At 31.3% G+C, this 17,207-nt stretch overlaps 3 protein-coding genes and 1 non-coding gene across 5 annotated transcripts; 3 read left to right on the forward strand and 1 right to left on the reverse strand.

Moving 5' to 3' along the window:
- Positions 1–635: 635 nt before the first annotated feature.
- On the forward strand, positions 636–3,265 carry LOC125077406. Its single transcript, XM_047689340.1, has 6 exons — positions 636–791; positions 953–1,152; positions 1,271–1,456; positions 1,581–1,635; positions 2,296–2,424; positions 2,718–3,265. The coding sequence occupies exons 1-6, from the start codon at positions 782–784 to the stop codon at positions 2,879–2,881; spliced, it is 744 nt and encodes a 247-aa protein (XP_047545296.1). The 5' UTR covers positions 636–781; the 3' UTR covers positions 2,882–3,265.
- Trnad-guc lies at positions 2,934–3,005 on the reverse strand. Its single transcript has one exon. It is a non-coding gene; the product is annotated as a tRNA-Asp (tRNA).
- An 81-nt stretch (positions 3,266–3,346) lies between the features above and the next one.
- LOC125077403 (venom serine carboxypeptidase-like) lies at positions 3,347–8,290 on the forward strand. 2 transcript variants are annotated; one of them, XM_047689337.1, is made up of 8 exons: positions 3,347–3,371; positions 5,578–5,655; positions 5,734–5,846; positions 5,921–6,091; positions 6,545–6,712; positions 7,051–7,310; positions 7,821–7,949; positions 8,023–8,288. In XM_047689337.1, exons 2-8 carry the CDS (start codon positions 5,595–5,597, stop codon positions 8,219–8,221), a joined length of 1,101 nt encoding a protein of 366 aa, XP_047545293.1. In that variant the 5' UTR covers positions 3,347–3,371; positions 5,578–5,594; the 3' UTR covers positions 8,222–8,288. The 2 variants fall into 2 exon arrangements, with proteins under 2 accessions (XP_047545293.1, XP_047545292.1); XM_047689336.1 differs by lacking the exon at positions 3,347–3,371 and adding an exon at positions 4,474–4,658 and having other exon boundaries at positions 5,027–5,655; positions 8,023–8,290.
- A 1,198-nt stretch (positions 8,291–9,488) lies between these two features.
- On the forward strand, positions 9,489–15,713 carry LOC125077404 (venom serine carboxypeptidase-like). The gene is made up of 8 exons (XM_047689338.1): positions 9,489–9,656; positions 10,805–11,130; positions 11,357–11,469; positions 12,117–12,287; positions 12,859–13,026; positions 13,255–13,520; positions 14,559–14,690; positions 15,205–15,713. Exons 1-8 carry the CDS (start codon positions 9,625–9,627, stop codon positions 15,560–15,562), a joined length of 1,566 nt encoding a protein of 521 aa, XP_047545294.1. The 5' UTR covers positions 9,489–9,624; the 3' UTR covers positions 15,563–15,713.
- The last annotated feature ends 1,494 nt before the right edge of the window (positions 15,714–17,207 follow it).

The following is a 17,207-nucleotide window of genomic DNA, read 5'->3' on the forward strand; positions in this document are numbered from 1 at the left end:
ATATCTGAAAACACTATATCAATGTTACCATACAAGCTTTCTCTGAACATTTCCTTTAGCCGTATTATAACTTATTGCCTGTGAGGGTTCAAGTAAATATTTGCCGTGATACCTGTATATTCTGAATGTTGTGATTATATTGCAAGTGCCTAGATTTTTAAGCGAAGACAGCGCTTACCAGAAATTGAACTAAGTATTCAATTATTTTTATTTAAATTTAAAAATAATATTCATTTATAACCCTTTTTTCTACAATATTATTTCATTATTTAGGTAAAGTTTTTAAAAAATATAAAAAATCAGCTTGATCAAACTCTTTAGAAGACTTACTTTAAAGCGCTGAAAGAAGCTTTTTGAACCAAACTACTGCGCGCGCACAACGAGCTTGCATTTCAATTGCTCTACTCTAAAGCGATAATAATGACAAAAATAGGATTCATATTAAAAAGATCATATTAGTTTTATATGTCTTGTCTAACCTACACTCAACATCATATTATTTGAAATATAGAAAAACCCTTTGGTAATAATATTTTTTTGCGTGAACAGGAATGTTTTAATTTTAACATTGACGATATAGATACTATACATACGAGTATGTATATGAATTGTCAAATATTGAATTATATCGCAACTATAATATCCCGGTAAAAAGAGCGAGAAATAAAAATAATTATATTTTTGTTCATTATTTATTAAAAATACTTTGCTTTTATTTTTAAATATGATAAAGGTGCCATCTATTTCATTTTATTTCTCTAAGATAATATAATTTTTTAAAATGGAATTAGGTGAGTTTTTTCGCTTGTAAACATAGTACCTCAATGTTTGGTCTTTTGCTCCCTTATTTTTTCTAAAAGTGTAATGTAATAAAAATAATTATTGCTGTAAATATTTTTTCTGCCATATGTGTATTTGTGTTATATGTTTAAAATTATTTAAATTTTAATAGATTTAAAATTAAAAAAGCAAGTCAGTTCTGACCAACTAAACGCGTTGTTGGATTTCTTGAAAGAGCATAAGGAGCTGGCCAAAGGTTTGATCAGAGGCCGACGTGGAAAACTAAATACATTGAAATTGTGGAATCTGTGTGCTAAGAAACTTAATGTACTTAAGGATGGTGCAACAAAAGATGGAAAAGGTTGGTCGAAGGTAAATATACAAAGTTTTGAGCTTAAATTATAAACTTGACTATTTTAATTTCATAATAGTATTGTTTAAAATAAAAATAATTAAACATTTATTGAGATAAATACAATAATGTCTTCAGTATTGGTGTGACTGGAAATACAGAGTGCGAAGGCGAGCTCTGGAACAAAAATCCTCTAAACAAAGCACAAATTTTTCTCTGGAAAATTCTACACCCTTATCAACACTGGAAGAAGAAATTTTGAAAATAATTGGCCCGGGTGCTTTAGATACTGTTGTGATAAAATTGGATCCTTTAGCTGAGACGGTAAGTAAATTTATATATTTAAAACTAAAATTTAATGTTGCTCTTCAAAACCAAAGTTACATGAATATTACTTGATATGTTTTTTCTTAATATACATTGTTTTTTATTAATTGTAATTTTTCAGGAAATCGATGAAGCTGATAACATAATAGAAAAAAATTCAGATGCTGAGTATACAGGTAATAATAAAATATACCTACATTTATTCAACTATGCTAGAAATAATCGTAAATGATATTTAACATAGAATTTTATGAATCAAGCTATTTCCATAGAATATTATTTTCAAAATAAATAAAATTTTCAAGTCATTTTGTAAGTTAATCACTCACCATTATCATTATTAAATACATATGTATTATTGTATATTATTTTGTTTATTCTATAATAATAAATATGTATTGAATAATATTGATATTTAATCTACTTCAAAAAGAGTGTTCTCAATCTGTTTTGGTATATTTTTTTAGACGACAATTCCCATCATTATTAAGATAAGTGAAACTGGAATAGTTAATAGGATTGTAATTGGAATGGTAAGAATTAACACCGGGAAAAGTGACAAGAAAATGGTTATGTTATTGACACTTAAAAATAAATAGGTATTTTTATAAACAATATTTTCATGTATTAATTTATTTTTAATATTATTGTAATTTTATTATGGAGTATTCATATAAAATTACCTTTCTTTTGTTTTTATCTTCATTTATAGGTTGCCTAGAAGATCTCTGCAATTGCAATAAGGCTGTCTGTTGAATATCATTATTGCTTGTAATTTATGTATTAAGTATATTGGTGTACAATAAAAAATAAACTGTATTATATTGTGTTTTCAGGAACACAGCCGAAGTTAATAAGTGGCAGAAAAAGACGACATACATCTAGAGATCTTGATGATTCAGACAACATTAGAGAGATTTCCTGCGATAGAAAACCTGAGCTACTTGCCAATATAGATGATTCAGGTATTTTGGTGATTTTTGTCATTAGACACTAATTGTCATGTGATTGAAGTCAATTGTTACTTATTTGTTTATGACATCATTCTTATATAGTTTGTGTTTATATAAGGCATAATATTGATAAGCTTAAATATTATAAAAGTACTAAATAAAAAAAGGGTTAAAATATATATTGGAATTGATTGCAACATCATAAATAAGTATCATTCAGCACATCAAATTGGGACTTTAATGGGATTTATTTTGTTAAATTTAATACTACAAAAATATTTTAATATTTTAAAGTTTTATTACAGATCACAATGATGCAAAAGAATTTTTGCGTTTGGAAAAAGAAAAGTTGGAATATGCTAAAAAATCTCAAGAATCATTAAAAACAATATCATCTGAAATAACAAGGCTTGCTGATGTCATGAGTCATATCAGAGATGTATTAATCAATAATAGAATAAATGTTTAAAGAGCTATAATTATGAAGACACAAAAAAAACTATTACAATAAAATAATTGATCTCCACGGCGGGGAATCGAACCCCGGTCTCCCGCGTGACAGGCGGGGATACTTACCACTATACTACCGAGGATTGTGGTATCAAATGTGAAATTTAGAATCTAGTTTGTCATTATAAGTTATGTATAAGAATTAGTAGTATATTTATAAGTTATTATTTCTGCACTTGTTTTATTATTAACCCCTAACTATCTACCCGCTGACTCACCGACAATAGCGGAACGATTTCAGTCAATAACTGAGCCTTTATTTCTCGTGCGTTAAGGTACCTGTTTTATCTACCTTACCTGTAACTTCTGGAAGGTTTCGGTCTTGGAAGTTGTCATGGCTCATTCCGTTTATCCAACCTAAGGATAATTGGTATTAATATATTTTTATTTCAATTTTCTGCTAATAAATAAAAAAAATTGACGAATTTTAGAGTCTACCTTCCGAACTAGTAGTAGGTATATTCAGATTGAACTGACTTGATATACATGAATTATTAAATGTATTGATAAAAGCCAACCTTAGTTAAGTATATTTGGTTTATTTAATCTGTATTGTTAAACACTTTGTGTTCTATATATTAAAAATAAACGCGATCTAATTTTAAATTTATTTATAAACGATTTAAATAAACGTTTCGGTTCTTTCTAATTTGTTAAGAGGTGACTATTAAAGTGTTATACATACCTAATTACATGAAAAATAAGTAGTCTTGGCTGTTATCCAAATTTTAAGCTCATCTTTGCTTTCAATCCACTTCTATGTAGTTTATATAAGAGTAAGCCTTAGTACTTTAAAAATTGGCTGTAATATATCATCAACAAATATGTCAAATTATAATAAGTATGTAATCACAACGACACCTTTAGTGTTAAAGTTTTGAGTGTTTGGTCGGAATCCCAAAAAGTGCGTAGGTAACGCTTTAAAAGTTTTTAATATTCGTTCTAGTTGTGGTAGATTTTATCAGATTACACTGAGTACCACCCCAACCAGATTAGGTTCGCCCTCACATTTTTTATTATATAATCTAAAAATCGGCCCTCTACCCGACATACTATTTGTATAAATATTTATGTCGTTAATAATACACACTATATATATATATATATATATATATATATATATATGTTCATGAAATAATATATTTTAATTTTGTAAAAAAATCTGTAAATTTTGTAAAAAAACACTTAAACGAATAGTCATTCGTTTAAGTGTTTTTTAATTACTGTACATAATTGTTACTAAAAGTACTATTTAAAATGTGAACTTGTGAGTCTTCAATTTATTTATTGTCTTGCCACTACCCTCTTACCTTCACCACTTAATGAAAATACTTACAAAGTTACAAATAGCTCATTTGAACGTCTGCCCTTCCGTATTAAATAAAATTAAGAAATACATATTCCTATTATTTGGTCATTATTCCGTTGCATCACAAATATAACCGAGACGAAATTTCCTCGCTGTGAATGAGCGTAATAATACCAAAACGTGTCGGGATCAATTAGTTCAAGTGATAATATAGATATGTTTATATCAAATATGCTGTTGGTCAAGTACGAGGCGCGTAATACTAGCCTTCAATTAAGCATAGGCGGTGTTAGTTTATTGCGTGTATTTTATAACGATAGACTATTATATTACAGATCTAATTTTATGAATGATATGTCCATAAAAGTCCAAATATGTTTAAAACTGTGATATTTTTTATTCTTTATACTGGCATAGCGTCATATAGGTAAGTTACTTATATTTTGAATTCTTTAATAGTAGCACACTCAGGTTTATACTAATTATTTTTTAAATTGTTTGTTATTCCTTAGTAATATCTGACAATCATTTATAATATTAATATTTTTAATATGATATTATAATATTATGTTTTACTGTACCCTTTTGAATTTAGTCTGGAGCTTAATACCTTTTGAGAAAAAGACTCCGCGTGATAGACAATCGATTTAATGGCGCGTGAAGTTATATGATATTGTTAGGAAGCATTTATATTCTACTGTACATCTTACCCATTTTATATATATGTTTATAAGAATATATATATTTTCCGAATATATTAAAATTATAAAAAAAATATAAAACTTTTAATTTCAGCGCTTACGGTAAAGTCATAATAACTGAAGAAAAACTTCCCGTTATATCGAATAATTTGATCCCAAAAGAGACAAAACCTATTCCTGCAATACAAATAGAATTGCCAGTTTATAAGGAAATTTTACATAAAATTATACCTCCGAAAAAAGATCAACCGAAAACTATAAAAATAGTAGCGACGACAATTAGCAATAATACACTGAATACAAATGAAAGTATAGCTGCTCCAACTGCTACTGAAAGTCCGAAGAAATGTCAAACAGATAATTTAATCGATAATGTCCTAGGTTCAGATGAAAGTATACCCTGTGAAGTTCCAGCTAAAGCAGATAATGGCACTGCGCTAATATTAACACCTTTTATAGAGAAAGGCCAAATTGAAGAAGCCCGAAATGCCAGTATAGTTAATTCAGATATATTTTTGGGATATCAAAGTTATTCTGGTTTTCTGACGGTGAATAAAACGTACAATTCAAATATATTCTTTTGGTATTTTCCCGTGGAAGGAAAACCTGTCAATGAAACTCCTTGGATAATCTGGCTTCAAGGAGGACCCGGTGCATCGAGTATGACTGGGCTTTTCGATGAAATAGGACCATTTAAAGTAAATCCAGCTTTAACTTTAAAGAGTAAGATTATATTTCCTCAACAAATTGTGATAATGAAATATACATCTATGCTCAATATATATATATTTTTTTTTGCAGAGAATCAATTTACGTGGTTGCAGAATCATTCTCTTGTATTTATCGACAACCCTGTTGGTACTGGTTACAGCTTCACTGAGCACGTTGATGGATATGTACAGGATATGTCTACTGTAATTACTAACATTACATTATTATTGTTTATATTTTTAGGCCTTTCTGTTCATTGTAATTAGGTTATTTTCAGTACGGTATCCATTTACACGAAGCCGTACAGCAATTAGTGCAGCTGTATCCAGAGTTAAGATCGGCGCCACTGTTTATCGCAGGAGAATCTTATGGTGGAAAATATGTTCCAGCACTTGCGATGGAACTCCATAAACATAAAGATTTGCCTGGATTAGATGTCAAATTAGAGGCGAGTGAAAACGTTTTATTAATAAAACACAAATCAAAAGTGCTTGACAGCAAACTTTATACATGTCGATATTATTATTTTTATAGATATATCGTTTTTAATGTTAATTTAAAAAGAATGACATTATTAATTTAGCGATTGTGAACTGATTTTGATAATTATTTTTTTCTTTGATCTGACTGATCCGTAAGATTTAGACAAAAAAATCCACTACTAAAGATGGAAAACTATGTTTCCCTATTCGGCGCAGTCTCTTTTGAGTAACTCGTTTGGAGTGGTGTAGGTACGTAACCAAAAAATAAAATAAAATAATGACTTATTATTATTTACAACTACAAAGGTTTCAAAAATATGCACGGATATTCAAACGTGACCTAAAAATGTAAAGATAATATTAACAAAAGAAATAACTAACTAATTACTTTGTTTAATTTTTGTTTTTCTACATTTCAGGGTTTGATTATAGGAAACGCTTACGTGGACCCGAAAATGATATCACATGTAACCCTTCCTTTCTACTACTTCGGACTCCTCAATAAAGAACAACTCAAGATAGTGGATCCTTTACTAAAATCATTCCAATCAGACATAGCATCAAATAACAGCATAGCGGCAAAGAACGTAAGGCACGAGTTAATATAGATTAAATTAAATGAGAGTATATACTTATATATAATTATATTTTATAAGATACTTTTATACATATATTTTAGTATAAATAGTTATACAGTCAATTATATTTGATATGGTGTTTATTGTTATATATTTTTTATAACATACATTGAAGTCAATATATATACGGGGTATTGCTCTTTACCCCGTACAATTTTGGCACGTTACTAGTCTATAAATTTACTAACATATTTAATTCTTAAAAGTAAATAATTTTAAAAATACAAAACAACAACAGAAATTGTGAACAGACGAAATCAAGTCTATTAAATTGGTTCCCGTTACAGAAATGGAACAGCCTCATCGCAGTCTTACTCTTCCTATCGCATCAGAAACAAGCATACAATTTCTTAAAAGACGATCTACCTGTGGGTCGTTACATCAACTTCCTCAAAACATCGGAAGTTAAGAAGGCGTTACACGTGGGCGACATAAAGTTTTCGTTCGTTAACATGACGGTCAACTCGCGAATGTCGCCCGACTTCTTGAGCAGTTCCAAGCATCTGTTCGAAGAGCTACTTGTAGACTATCGAGTTCTGGCTTATTGGTAGGTAGCTAACTGTCGTAACATATTCATAAGGGTATTTACTTACAATAAATCATACATATATTTTAGTATCACCATATATACCATATACCATTATACATATATAATTATATAATACTATCAAATCAAGAGGAAAATCCAAACAATGCGAATTTATAGAAGATACCGCGCGCGGATTATATCAGGGAAAATCATGGATTATACTTACCGACTTTTGACCTCCTTTGTATTCGGAATATGTACCTTTTTTTTTTTGGTCCGTCCGATGAGCACCCTCTTACATAGATAGCCTTGGGAGATCCGTGCTGAGTGCACGGATGCATCATTCGTCCTCCCCAACTATTTGAAAGGACTTGATACTATTTTCAAATATTTACAAGCTTTAAGCTAAACTATGGTTGCTATTATTTTTATAATATTACACACAGCTATAAAAGGAATCTGATAAAGTACTGATTGAAAAAAACTTGATAGGTAAAAGCAGATTCAAATAATGATTTATGATTGAAGTGGGCAGTTGGACCAAATGCTGCCGTGCGTGTTCACGTCCGAGCACTACCGCACCTGGCAGTGGAACGGCAGTGCGGAGTTCCTGGAGGCGACGCGATATCCCTACATCTACAACGCCAAGCGGGCTGGGTCAGTACCTACCTATAGAAGATAACATTCATGTGAAATAAAATATATTTCAAATCCTTTACACATCCTACAGGTATCACAAAAGCGGCGGTCACCTGACGGAGGTAGTGATTCGCGGCGCCGGTCACATGGTGCCGGTGGACGAGCCGGCACCCACTCAGAATCTGGTCGCGCGCTGGACACACAACAAACCCCTCAGTCAACGGTTCGGGCTTCTAGAAGGTTCCTATGTCCAGGAGTTCGTTAAAAACAGCTCCATGATATACTTGTGATTAAAGATCTAATGTTTTTAAATATAAATTGTAATCACTTATACTATATGTGTATAAATAATAAATAATAATTTGAAAATTTTCATATTATACGCCTACAGTTATTCTTGCCCATTACACTGCTGGATGAATTAATGATACTTAGGTTAAATATACCTTTGGTTGAAGCCGAAGGTCTTTGGTTGAATATACCTTTGGTTGAAGCCGTAAGCGCTGAAACTGAACGAAGAGTGGCGTTGCACGAGAGCGCCATGGAAGAGGCGATGGGCGGGCTTCGGGAGTTACACTAAATTGCGTCGGCGGAATGCCCTCGCTAGTAGTCAATCAAATCATAACAAGTTCGTACGCGCATTTAATTTTATCTAATCAATGTAGTTTTAATGAAAAAGTTCTTAAGATCTAATAATGTTAAACGATGGAAACTTTTATTTGGTAAAACAATGATTATATTAATAACTATATTGTATCTAGTTAAACTAACTTACGTATCGACGTTATTTCAGATACGTTGCTTAATATAACTTTGATAACCAGGCAGATAAGTTAACATAATTCATGATCATCATAATTTGATGGTCTTTATTTCATCTATTAGAGATCTGCGCAATGTATAGATTACATTGATTTGGCAGACTTATTTCCAGCCGTCTGCTCGATGCACCCTCACTTTGTATATACTTTTGCTAGTTGATTTCTACAGGCGCATACGTGCTCAATAAATGATTTATGCTTTTAAAACTTCCATAATTGGCTCTTACGACATGTACTTACTTAACTGTACTTTCTTTCGGCTAATCCCCTAGATCGAGAAGGTAGCGAGTGACGTGTAAAGACAACAAATGGGAAACGTGGCACTGGAGAGATCGCCGTATTAATGCCAGTTGTCGATTTATGAATAATTATAATTACACAAATATCCATGAGTAGTGTATGTATGTAATGCTTCGTAATTTACAAGGATGTTGAATTGTATTCATATAAAAATGTTTATAATAGTTTATTTGTAATAATAAGACATGAACGCTTAAAGGCTTAGTGATGAAAGATAATATTTATACATTTCTTTCTGAACCGTAGAAAACAGAAGGTTTGATAAGAGATTAAGGACATTAAAGCAGAGCTTTGAGTTGTGCTGCGATGGGGAGCATCGATTTGCAAAGAGTGTCAATCCCTATGGAATCTGAAAAATTGTCAGTTTTGCTATTATCTATCCCATTTTGTAGCAGACTGTCATCACTTGACAGTTGACAGAAAATAAACTGAATTTCAGAAGTCAGATGATGTAAACAAGTAAATATTTTTGTGATTTCAATAAGAAAGTGAATTTTAGTTTAGTTGTCAACAATTATTCGATTGGATATTCGACAAATCTTAATGTTAAGATTGTGATAAATACGAGAACAATGTTTTTAAACGGTCTCTGGATTGCTTTTACGTAAGTTAAGCAAAATGTTACTACATTTTAATTATCTTATCTATTCTAATTAATAAATAATTAATATGCACACATTAATATTGAAACTAACATATGTTGTTTACATTTTTCAAGTCAAAACAAGAACTATTTTAATTTACTTTCAAAGTCAAATTATTAACATTTTTCAATAAACAATAAACTAATAATAACATTTTTTAACATCAAATTTTAGTTTCTTCTATGAATTAGCAACAAAGAAATCCTACTAGAATAGTTTCACTTAACACACTAACTTCAAACTCCATAAAAAGTTAAAATTATATTTTAACATGTTCAAAATAAGAAACTTATATAATTCCACTTTTTTTTCTAAAAACAAATCACTACATTTTTTTTTATTATAGCCTACATGGTGTGCTACCACATTAGAACCATAGAATGATTTTACAATGTTTTTAAGAATTGAATCTTATTTTGACATACATACAAGGAATGTTATGTACCAAACACAACAAGAAATTATATATTTTAAATAAAACTCTTCATTCTTATATTGCTCTGAATAAACATATATTAAATAATGCACCTGAATAAAATAAAGGAAACTTTACATCTATGTTAATAGAATACATAGACTCAATTGCATAGATTTAAGTCAGAGAAAGCATAAAATGAAATTATTATAATGTAATGTAACATTTATAAGAATGTGGTTATTTCCTACTGTATTTAATGGTTGGAAAATTATAATACTTCAAAAGTTAAAACATACTGTTCTATCTGAATAAATAATTAGTAAATAATTAGAGAGAATATGTTGATGACTGTACCAGTGTAAACTATTGCAATGCTGACAGTATCTTTTACAGTTTTGTAAGAAAACAAATCATTGTTTTAAGCACAATTTGGAGGTTTATATCGCTGTATACATTTAATAACATTTAATATAAACAAAAGTATATACATTGTCCTTAATGTAAGTTGAAATGTCATTTATAGATATAGCTGTTATGTCATTTATAATATCTTTTGAAATGCACAACTGCTTATTTTTCTGTTCATTTTTCTGGTATTACATTACTATATTTATCTAAAAATTTATAAATTTGAACTCAGTATATATATGTTATCTGTCCATTAATAAATAATATATATTTCTGTTTCAGAATAACAGCAAGTGCTGTAACAACACATGCCTTGAAACCAGCTCTGTTTTTGACTCCATTTATAAAGCAGAACAAAACAGAAGAAGCAAGACTTTTATCCCGAGTTGATCCAGAAAACTTTCTCAATGTGACCAGTTATTCTGGCTTTCTTACTGTTGATGAGACACATAATTCGAATTTATTCTTTTGGTACTTTCCTGCATCTAATAAGAAAGGATCAAACACAGAATGGATCATTTGGCTGCAAGGGGGGCCGGGTGCCACCAGCCTTGTGGGGCTTTTTTCTGAAATGGGACCTTTTGAATATATCGATGACCAATTGAAATGTATGTTAATATATATTTTTTCAATTTATATAATATAATAATTATTACTTTAAAATAACAAAACTCAATTTATACATATATCAGGATTAAAGCATTTAAGTGTTTGTGATAAAAAAGAGATTTAACTTTCATGTTGTAAGTTTATTTTATTTCTTAGAATATTGCAAATTTATTTTTATTTTTATACAGTATTTAAGAAAATAATAATAAGTTATATTATTTTTAGTGAGAGAAACTTCATGGTGTAAAGACTTCTCCATGGTGTTCATAGACAACCCTGTTGGTACTGGTTTCAGCTTCACAGACACTCCAGATGGTTATTCTACAAATATGGATATGGTATAACTTTGTCTATTGTCTTGATTTGTGTATTTATAATAAATTACTTATTTAAATGTGATCTTTTCTCATGCTATCAAGAAACACCAAAAAATTATTTTAGTACAGTAAAGTAGTCATTTTAAATATTACACGAGTATTGTGCTGATATAGATGGTGCTATGGGCGCTTTGATAATAATAATTCACATGAATATGACACTTTGCAGGTTAATACTTTCATAATAATGCAATTATTAAAGATAGCATATATTTTTAATTTTGTCAGCATTTGGTATTTGAAATTCGTGATGTTGTTCTAAGTCAGATATTTATATTGACATTATTTGATACTTGAAGTAATTCAAATGGGTACTATTCAATAGTTTGAAATTTCCAAGAAACGACAAAATATATATACGGCCCGTTGATTGCCCGTTGATACGAATACCATTGTTTTTTGACGCGTGATGACTCTTGATTTATATTAAGCTATATTCAAACTGCCTACCTATGATTAAAGATTATATCACTTAGCCGCACTAACTTACCTTAAAACAGTCTACATTTCGTACGGTAACGTCATATCATGATGTTTTGCTCCAGGCCCTTTAATATGATTATAATTCTAAGTATTTATAATAGCCTAAGTTGGTCTTGTGTTAACAGTATTCGGAGAACTTGTATCGCGCGGTGAAGCAGCTCGTGGTAGTGTATCCCGAGCTGGGCCCGTCACCGCTGTTCGTGGCGGGCGAGTCGTACGCCGGCCGGTACGTGCCCGGTCTCGCCGATAAGATATTGGAAGGTACGAAGACTTCTGATAACAGCATCAATTTAAAGGTACCTAGTAACATTATAAGATTTGGCAATGCTTATTTTATGTTATTTGTAAAACATTTTTTTTACTTATTTAATAATAAACGGCTGTTCCTTGAGCAAAGGCATTCACGTTAGCTTTTTATCGATGAATTCTCGATATATTACATGCGTCCGTTCCACGATGACGGCTATCGTAACCATTAATTTGTCATTCGTTCCATTATGAAGTCATACATGATTTTCCTCGAACGGCTAAAGTGTTACCTACCGGCTAAGTCTAATTAAGAGTAATATAATAGATGTGTCTAAATCTAAATTGCACTGAATACCTTTGAGGCATATTAATTGAATTTAGCTTGTGTCAAAGTTTATTTTTTGCTCAAGCAATTGGAATGAAATTTTAGATGAAACTTTTATTGAATGGAGTATAGAAACTTTGTTTGAACGTGCTATAGAAGTTACAACTGAAATTTAATTAAATAAATAAAATAAGGTTTGACTTTTATTCATAGAAACAGCACTTGCAATGACCCTCGATGGCTGTGGGCTCAAAAATTTAATTACTTGTACTCATCGTAATTAAATGTTTCAGGGTATAATAATGGGTAACCCTGTTATAGACCGCCAAAGTGTAGTTGACTTTACCCGAGTGTTCTATAACTGGGGCCTGGTTGACTCTCAGGGAGCGTTAGCGGCGAAATCTCTCCAGGAACAATTTAACAAAGCCGTTCAGAACGAAGACTCTGTCGCTGCGTCCGAAGTGAGTGAAATTTGTAATTGACTAAATATTTGATAGTTTATTTTGATTATTCCATAAAAATATAAGAATAGAGCAGAACACAGCTATTAGTCCAAAAAAACATTTTAGGCTTTGTTCGGTTTGTAAAGTAATATTTTCATTTAACTTATAATTACATTTATTTTCAAATGAATCAAATGATCGATTAAATGATGAATTATCGATATAAAACAATTAAAAAAATTTCAGCTACGCGACCGAGTTTTGGACAAATTACAAGATATAGCTTTCAAAGGCGAAACTTACAATTTGCTCAAGGAACATGCCATCGCGCATGTTAAAGACTTCGTCCCTTATATAACTCAAGACAGCATTAGAGACAAAATCCACGTCGGTGACAAAAAGTTCAACTTTCACAACTATGATGTGCAGAAATATCTTAAAACGGATTTCTTGGCATCCGTGTCTCCGAAAGTTGAAAAACTGCTGGAACACTGCAGAGTCTTAATATATTGGTAAGATTTTTGAGCGATTTTCAAACTTTGGGCATAGCTCACTATCTGCTTTCTTGATTAGAAATATCCTTGTAAATAAAAATACAGATATGTACATATTTTTCAAATTCCCTTGTTTGTCCTCAACCCTGAGTGTCATTTTCGGTGAAACTTTTATGGTTATGTATATAAAAAATATACTAGCCACATATTTCAGAGTAGGCTGCTTCCTGGATGTTAAACGGTGAATTGCTATTGCCCTTAAAATAAACTGATTTGCTTATTGTTGTTTTTAGCCTCAGAGTCTGATCCATCAGGGCCAATAGAATGTTTTAATATCCTATCTGACGTAGTTCAAATTTTAATATTACAACTTCTATTTGAAATGAAAGCTCCCCTTGCTCCTACTTTCTCTTATATTTCAAATATGTTGGAAAATGCAATCAAATCTTTGACCCTCGGAGTATTGTTAAACATTACTACGACAAGCCGCAGAACTTCATTAGAGATTTCCTTTAAAATACGCTCAAACCTAAATTCTATATATACGGGGGTAACTCCACAAAAAAATTGCATATTTTTTTATTTATTTCATTTTTGTATTTTTTTTTAAATAAATTATTTGGATTAACTTCCAGTGAATCCACAAAACTAATCAATAATAGACAGTAAACCTGATCTTAATAACCCTGTAAAACTTTCTTGTTTATCGAAAGAATCCCAAGAACGTTCCTTGCATACTTGTGATCATTGAGTTAAAAGCTTGACAGCTAAATTGGCGGCAAAGTACGTACCTCCAGGGCCAGAAGTAGAGAGGTATTATAGAATATCTATGTAATTAACAGGCTATTCACATAAATTCACAGAATCATAAGGACTGCTTCTTCATGTCATTCCTGTGATTTTGAAAGCATATAATTACTATATTGGTGGTACCATTTTTCTTACCCAATGACTGGACTAAATTTTGTTTACCTGGATATAGAACTAAGATCATCTATTAAATTTCTCATACTGTATCTCCGGTCCCCTCTCTGTTCCTATACGTTGATGGCGCAGTGGGCAGCTGGACCTGACAACGCCATGCGTGCTGAGCGCGGAGGCGCGGCGCGGGCGCTGGCGCTGGGGCCGCCGCGGGGACTTCCTGGCCGCGCCGCGGACGCCGTGGTGGCTCAACGAGACTGTCGCTGGGTACTACTACTAATATATTTTGTGACACCCGTTTACCATATTGATAGACATACCTCAATTTTTTTTTTTATTGCAGTAGTAGTCCCATGGCTTGTAATACAATTGCATGCATATTGCACCAGTATTACTACATATTAAATGGCTAATTTACAAATGATTTGATTTGAAAAAGTAGTTAAATGTATCTAATTAAAATTAAAATATTAAAAGTTCTCTGTAACACAATCATGTAAAATATTGGAGTTATTAATAATTTAGGAACTGAAATCTATTTTGACTAATTTTTATAACTTAATATACAAAGAATATCTAAAACAAAAGCACAACCACCCGGGAAGAGTTTTGTAGCCATCCGTCAATAATGAAATACCCCATTACATATTTTCTATAAGTTATTTTAATCTTTAGTCATTTGCACTCGTCAAAATGTACAACGTAGTGCATATTTACAGGTGATTGAATTTGTGTCTATGAATTAATGATTGGTGTTCCTTATAAAATATATTTTTTCTAGATATGTAAAGTCGGGAGGTGGCTTCACCGAAGTACAAGTCAATGGTGCGGGTCACTTAGTTCCAATGGACAAGCCGGTTCAAGCAAAGTCACTCGTTACTAACTTCATTCTGAACCGAAACTTTACCATGCCGCCAACCTACAAAATAAATTATGAAGATATCCCGAATTACGAAGAATATACAGACCTCAGTCATTATGAAAACTCGGAATTTAAATATGGTTTAATCGCAAGCGTGATCGTTAACGTACTTTTGGTGATAGGTGCAGCTGCGGGGCTAGTGATGTTCATCAGGTGGAAGAGACAGAACGAATTCTTTTACTCGCCTTTGAATGAAGGTATACTGACAATGACGTGATGACGCAGCGATACTGACAAACGATACGTACAGCCCGTACGACTTAACTTATAGGCAACTCCAATTGGAGAAGGACATATACTCTATTCCATCCATAACAGGAAAAAAGCCAAATAAACAACATTTGACAACAAATGGACGTGATATCATTGGTTGAGAGCTTGATTAATCTACGATATTCACTATGCATTTGCGAAAAAATGGCGTTTTGAATATCGACGAAACTGTTATCAGAATTATGGAAGTAAAATTAAAGTGGATATAAGTAATTAAGTGTAACAGGATTGTCTTATAAATAAAGATATATTAATCACAAACTCTTAGTAGTGCACAGTACAGCTGAGTTATTAGCAAATCGCATGATATACGTAAATCTAAGGATTGTTTATCTTTTTTTTTACTTCTATTGGAATAGATTATAGGTAGGTTTACATATTCCATTCGATTTGCAAATAGTTCTGCTGTATTGTACACTAAAAACAAGTAAGATCTCGACCAATAATATCAATTCGATGTCAAAGTGTGTTTTCTCCTCTTGTTGCTGAAACAGGCCATAGACAACTTGCGCTGATTAAGCAATACGCACAAGGGTAACAAAAAACTATCGCCACTAAGTGCACTAAAAGCGAGGAGGGTTTGGCTACGAGGTGTCTCGTTAGGTCGCTCGTGTTGTACAATTAATCAAATAAAAAATATATTTTTTACAAGCACTTTTATATTGGTACGACATCGAAATGTGGAATCTATTTAAGTGGCGATAAGTACAATACAATACACTAAAAAGACTGCGACTCAGTACATAAGTATGGAGCATCGTATTAGAATTTTATTATTGAACTTTACATGAAAACATAACACTTGACATGGAATTTGACATTGTCATCACGACAGTAAAAGTTTCACCCCTATGTAAATAGGACATTTATCGTATCGGATCTTGCCAAATTCATTTATTTAATAAAAAGGTATCAATGCGTATACATACACTATTGGCTAATGTGACAATTTATTTACCAAATTTTTATTCGATTAAATATTGATGTCTGAAAATTGTTACTATTATTTAAATAATAATAAATTTTAAATAAGGCCGTTGTCCGGTCAAGTTAGATTGCCGTCCCATCGGATAATGTGAGTGCACAAAATGGCGCCTTAGCTATAATCAGTTAGAAGGAATATCCGTTGAATTTGAAATCGTTGAAATTATTATTTATTAAATAAATACATACATTATATTTAAGTTTAAATTCCTAATTATTATCTAATAATGTATGTAATAACATTTTAAATGTGTTACGAATAATTAGCCTAAATGTAAATAGGCACAGAAAAATCCGTTCAACGGTTTTTTGAAGTGAAACTTCTTGAGAATAATTGTGATTTGAAACTCGATGAAGCGAAAATGCGCCACGAAAAAGAGAACCAAAAAAAAAATTAATTTAATTATTAATTATTAGGTGAATGGTGATTTGCACACACATTTTTTATTTTTGGTTGATACTGACGAGGTAGGTATAGTGTCATCAATAAAAAAGATATAGACGGACAGAAAAATAATGTGCGAATGGTTATGGTCTAACTTCGACCGCTAGGCTGATACTAGTATTTTTAATTTATTGTATAAAATCTATTACTATATTTCAAA

Source organism: Vanessa atalanta, chromosome 3, assembly GCF_905147765.1.
Source record: "Vanessa atalanta chromosome 3, ilVanAtal1.2, whole genome shotgun sequence".
Lineage (NCBI taxonomy): Eukaryota > Metazoa > Arthropoda > Insecta > Lepidoptera > Nymphalidae > Vanessa > Vanessa atalanta.

What these genes read in the sequence shown, in the direction of transcription:
- LOC125077406 (XM_047689340.1), top strand. An exon ending in ATGGAAAAGGTTGGTCGAAG is followed by an intron (nt 1,153 to 1,270) that starts GTAAATATACAA and finishes TAATGTCTTCAG; the next exon opens with TATTGGTGTGACTGGAAATA. An exon ending in TGGATCCTTTAGCTGAGACG is followed by an intron (nt 1,457 to 1,580) that starts GTAAGTAAATTT and finishes GTAATTTTTCAG; the next exon opens with GAAATCGATGAAGCTGATAA.
- LOC125077403 (XM_047689336.1), top strand. Translation starts at nt 4,606, where the DNA reads ATGTTTAAAACTGTGATATTTTTTATTCTTTATACTGGCATAGCGTCA. An exon ending in ACTGGCATAGCGTCATATAG is followed by an intron (nt 4,659 to 5,026) that starts GTAAGTTACTTA and finishes TTTTAATTTCAG; the next exon opens with CGCTTACGGTAAAGTCATAA. An exon ending in TCCAGCTTTAACTTTAAAGA is followed by an intron (nt 5,656 to 5,733) that starts GTAAGATTATAT and finishes TTTTTTTTGCAG; the next exon opens with AGAATCAATTTACGTGGTTG.
- LOC125077404 (XM_047689338.1), top strand. Translation starts at nt 9,625, where the DNA reads ATGTTTTTAAACGGTCTCTGGATTGCTTTTAC. An exon ending in GGTCTCTGGATTGCTTTTAC is followed by an intron (nt 9,657 to 10,804) that starts GTAAGTTAAGCA and finishes TTTCTGTTTCAG; the next exon opens with AATAACAGCAAGTGCTGTAA. An exon ending in ATTCTACAAATATGGATATG is followed by an intron (nt 11,470 to 12,116) that starts GTATAACTTTGT and finishes TTGTGTTAACAG; the next exon opens with TATTCGGAGAACTTGTATCG.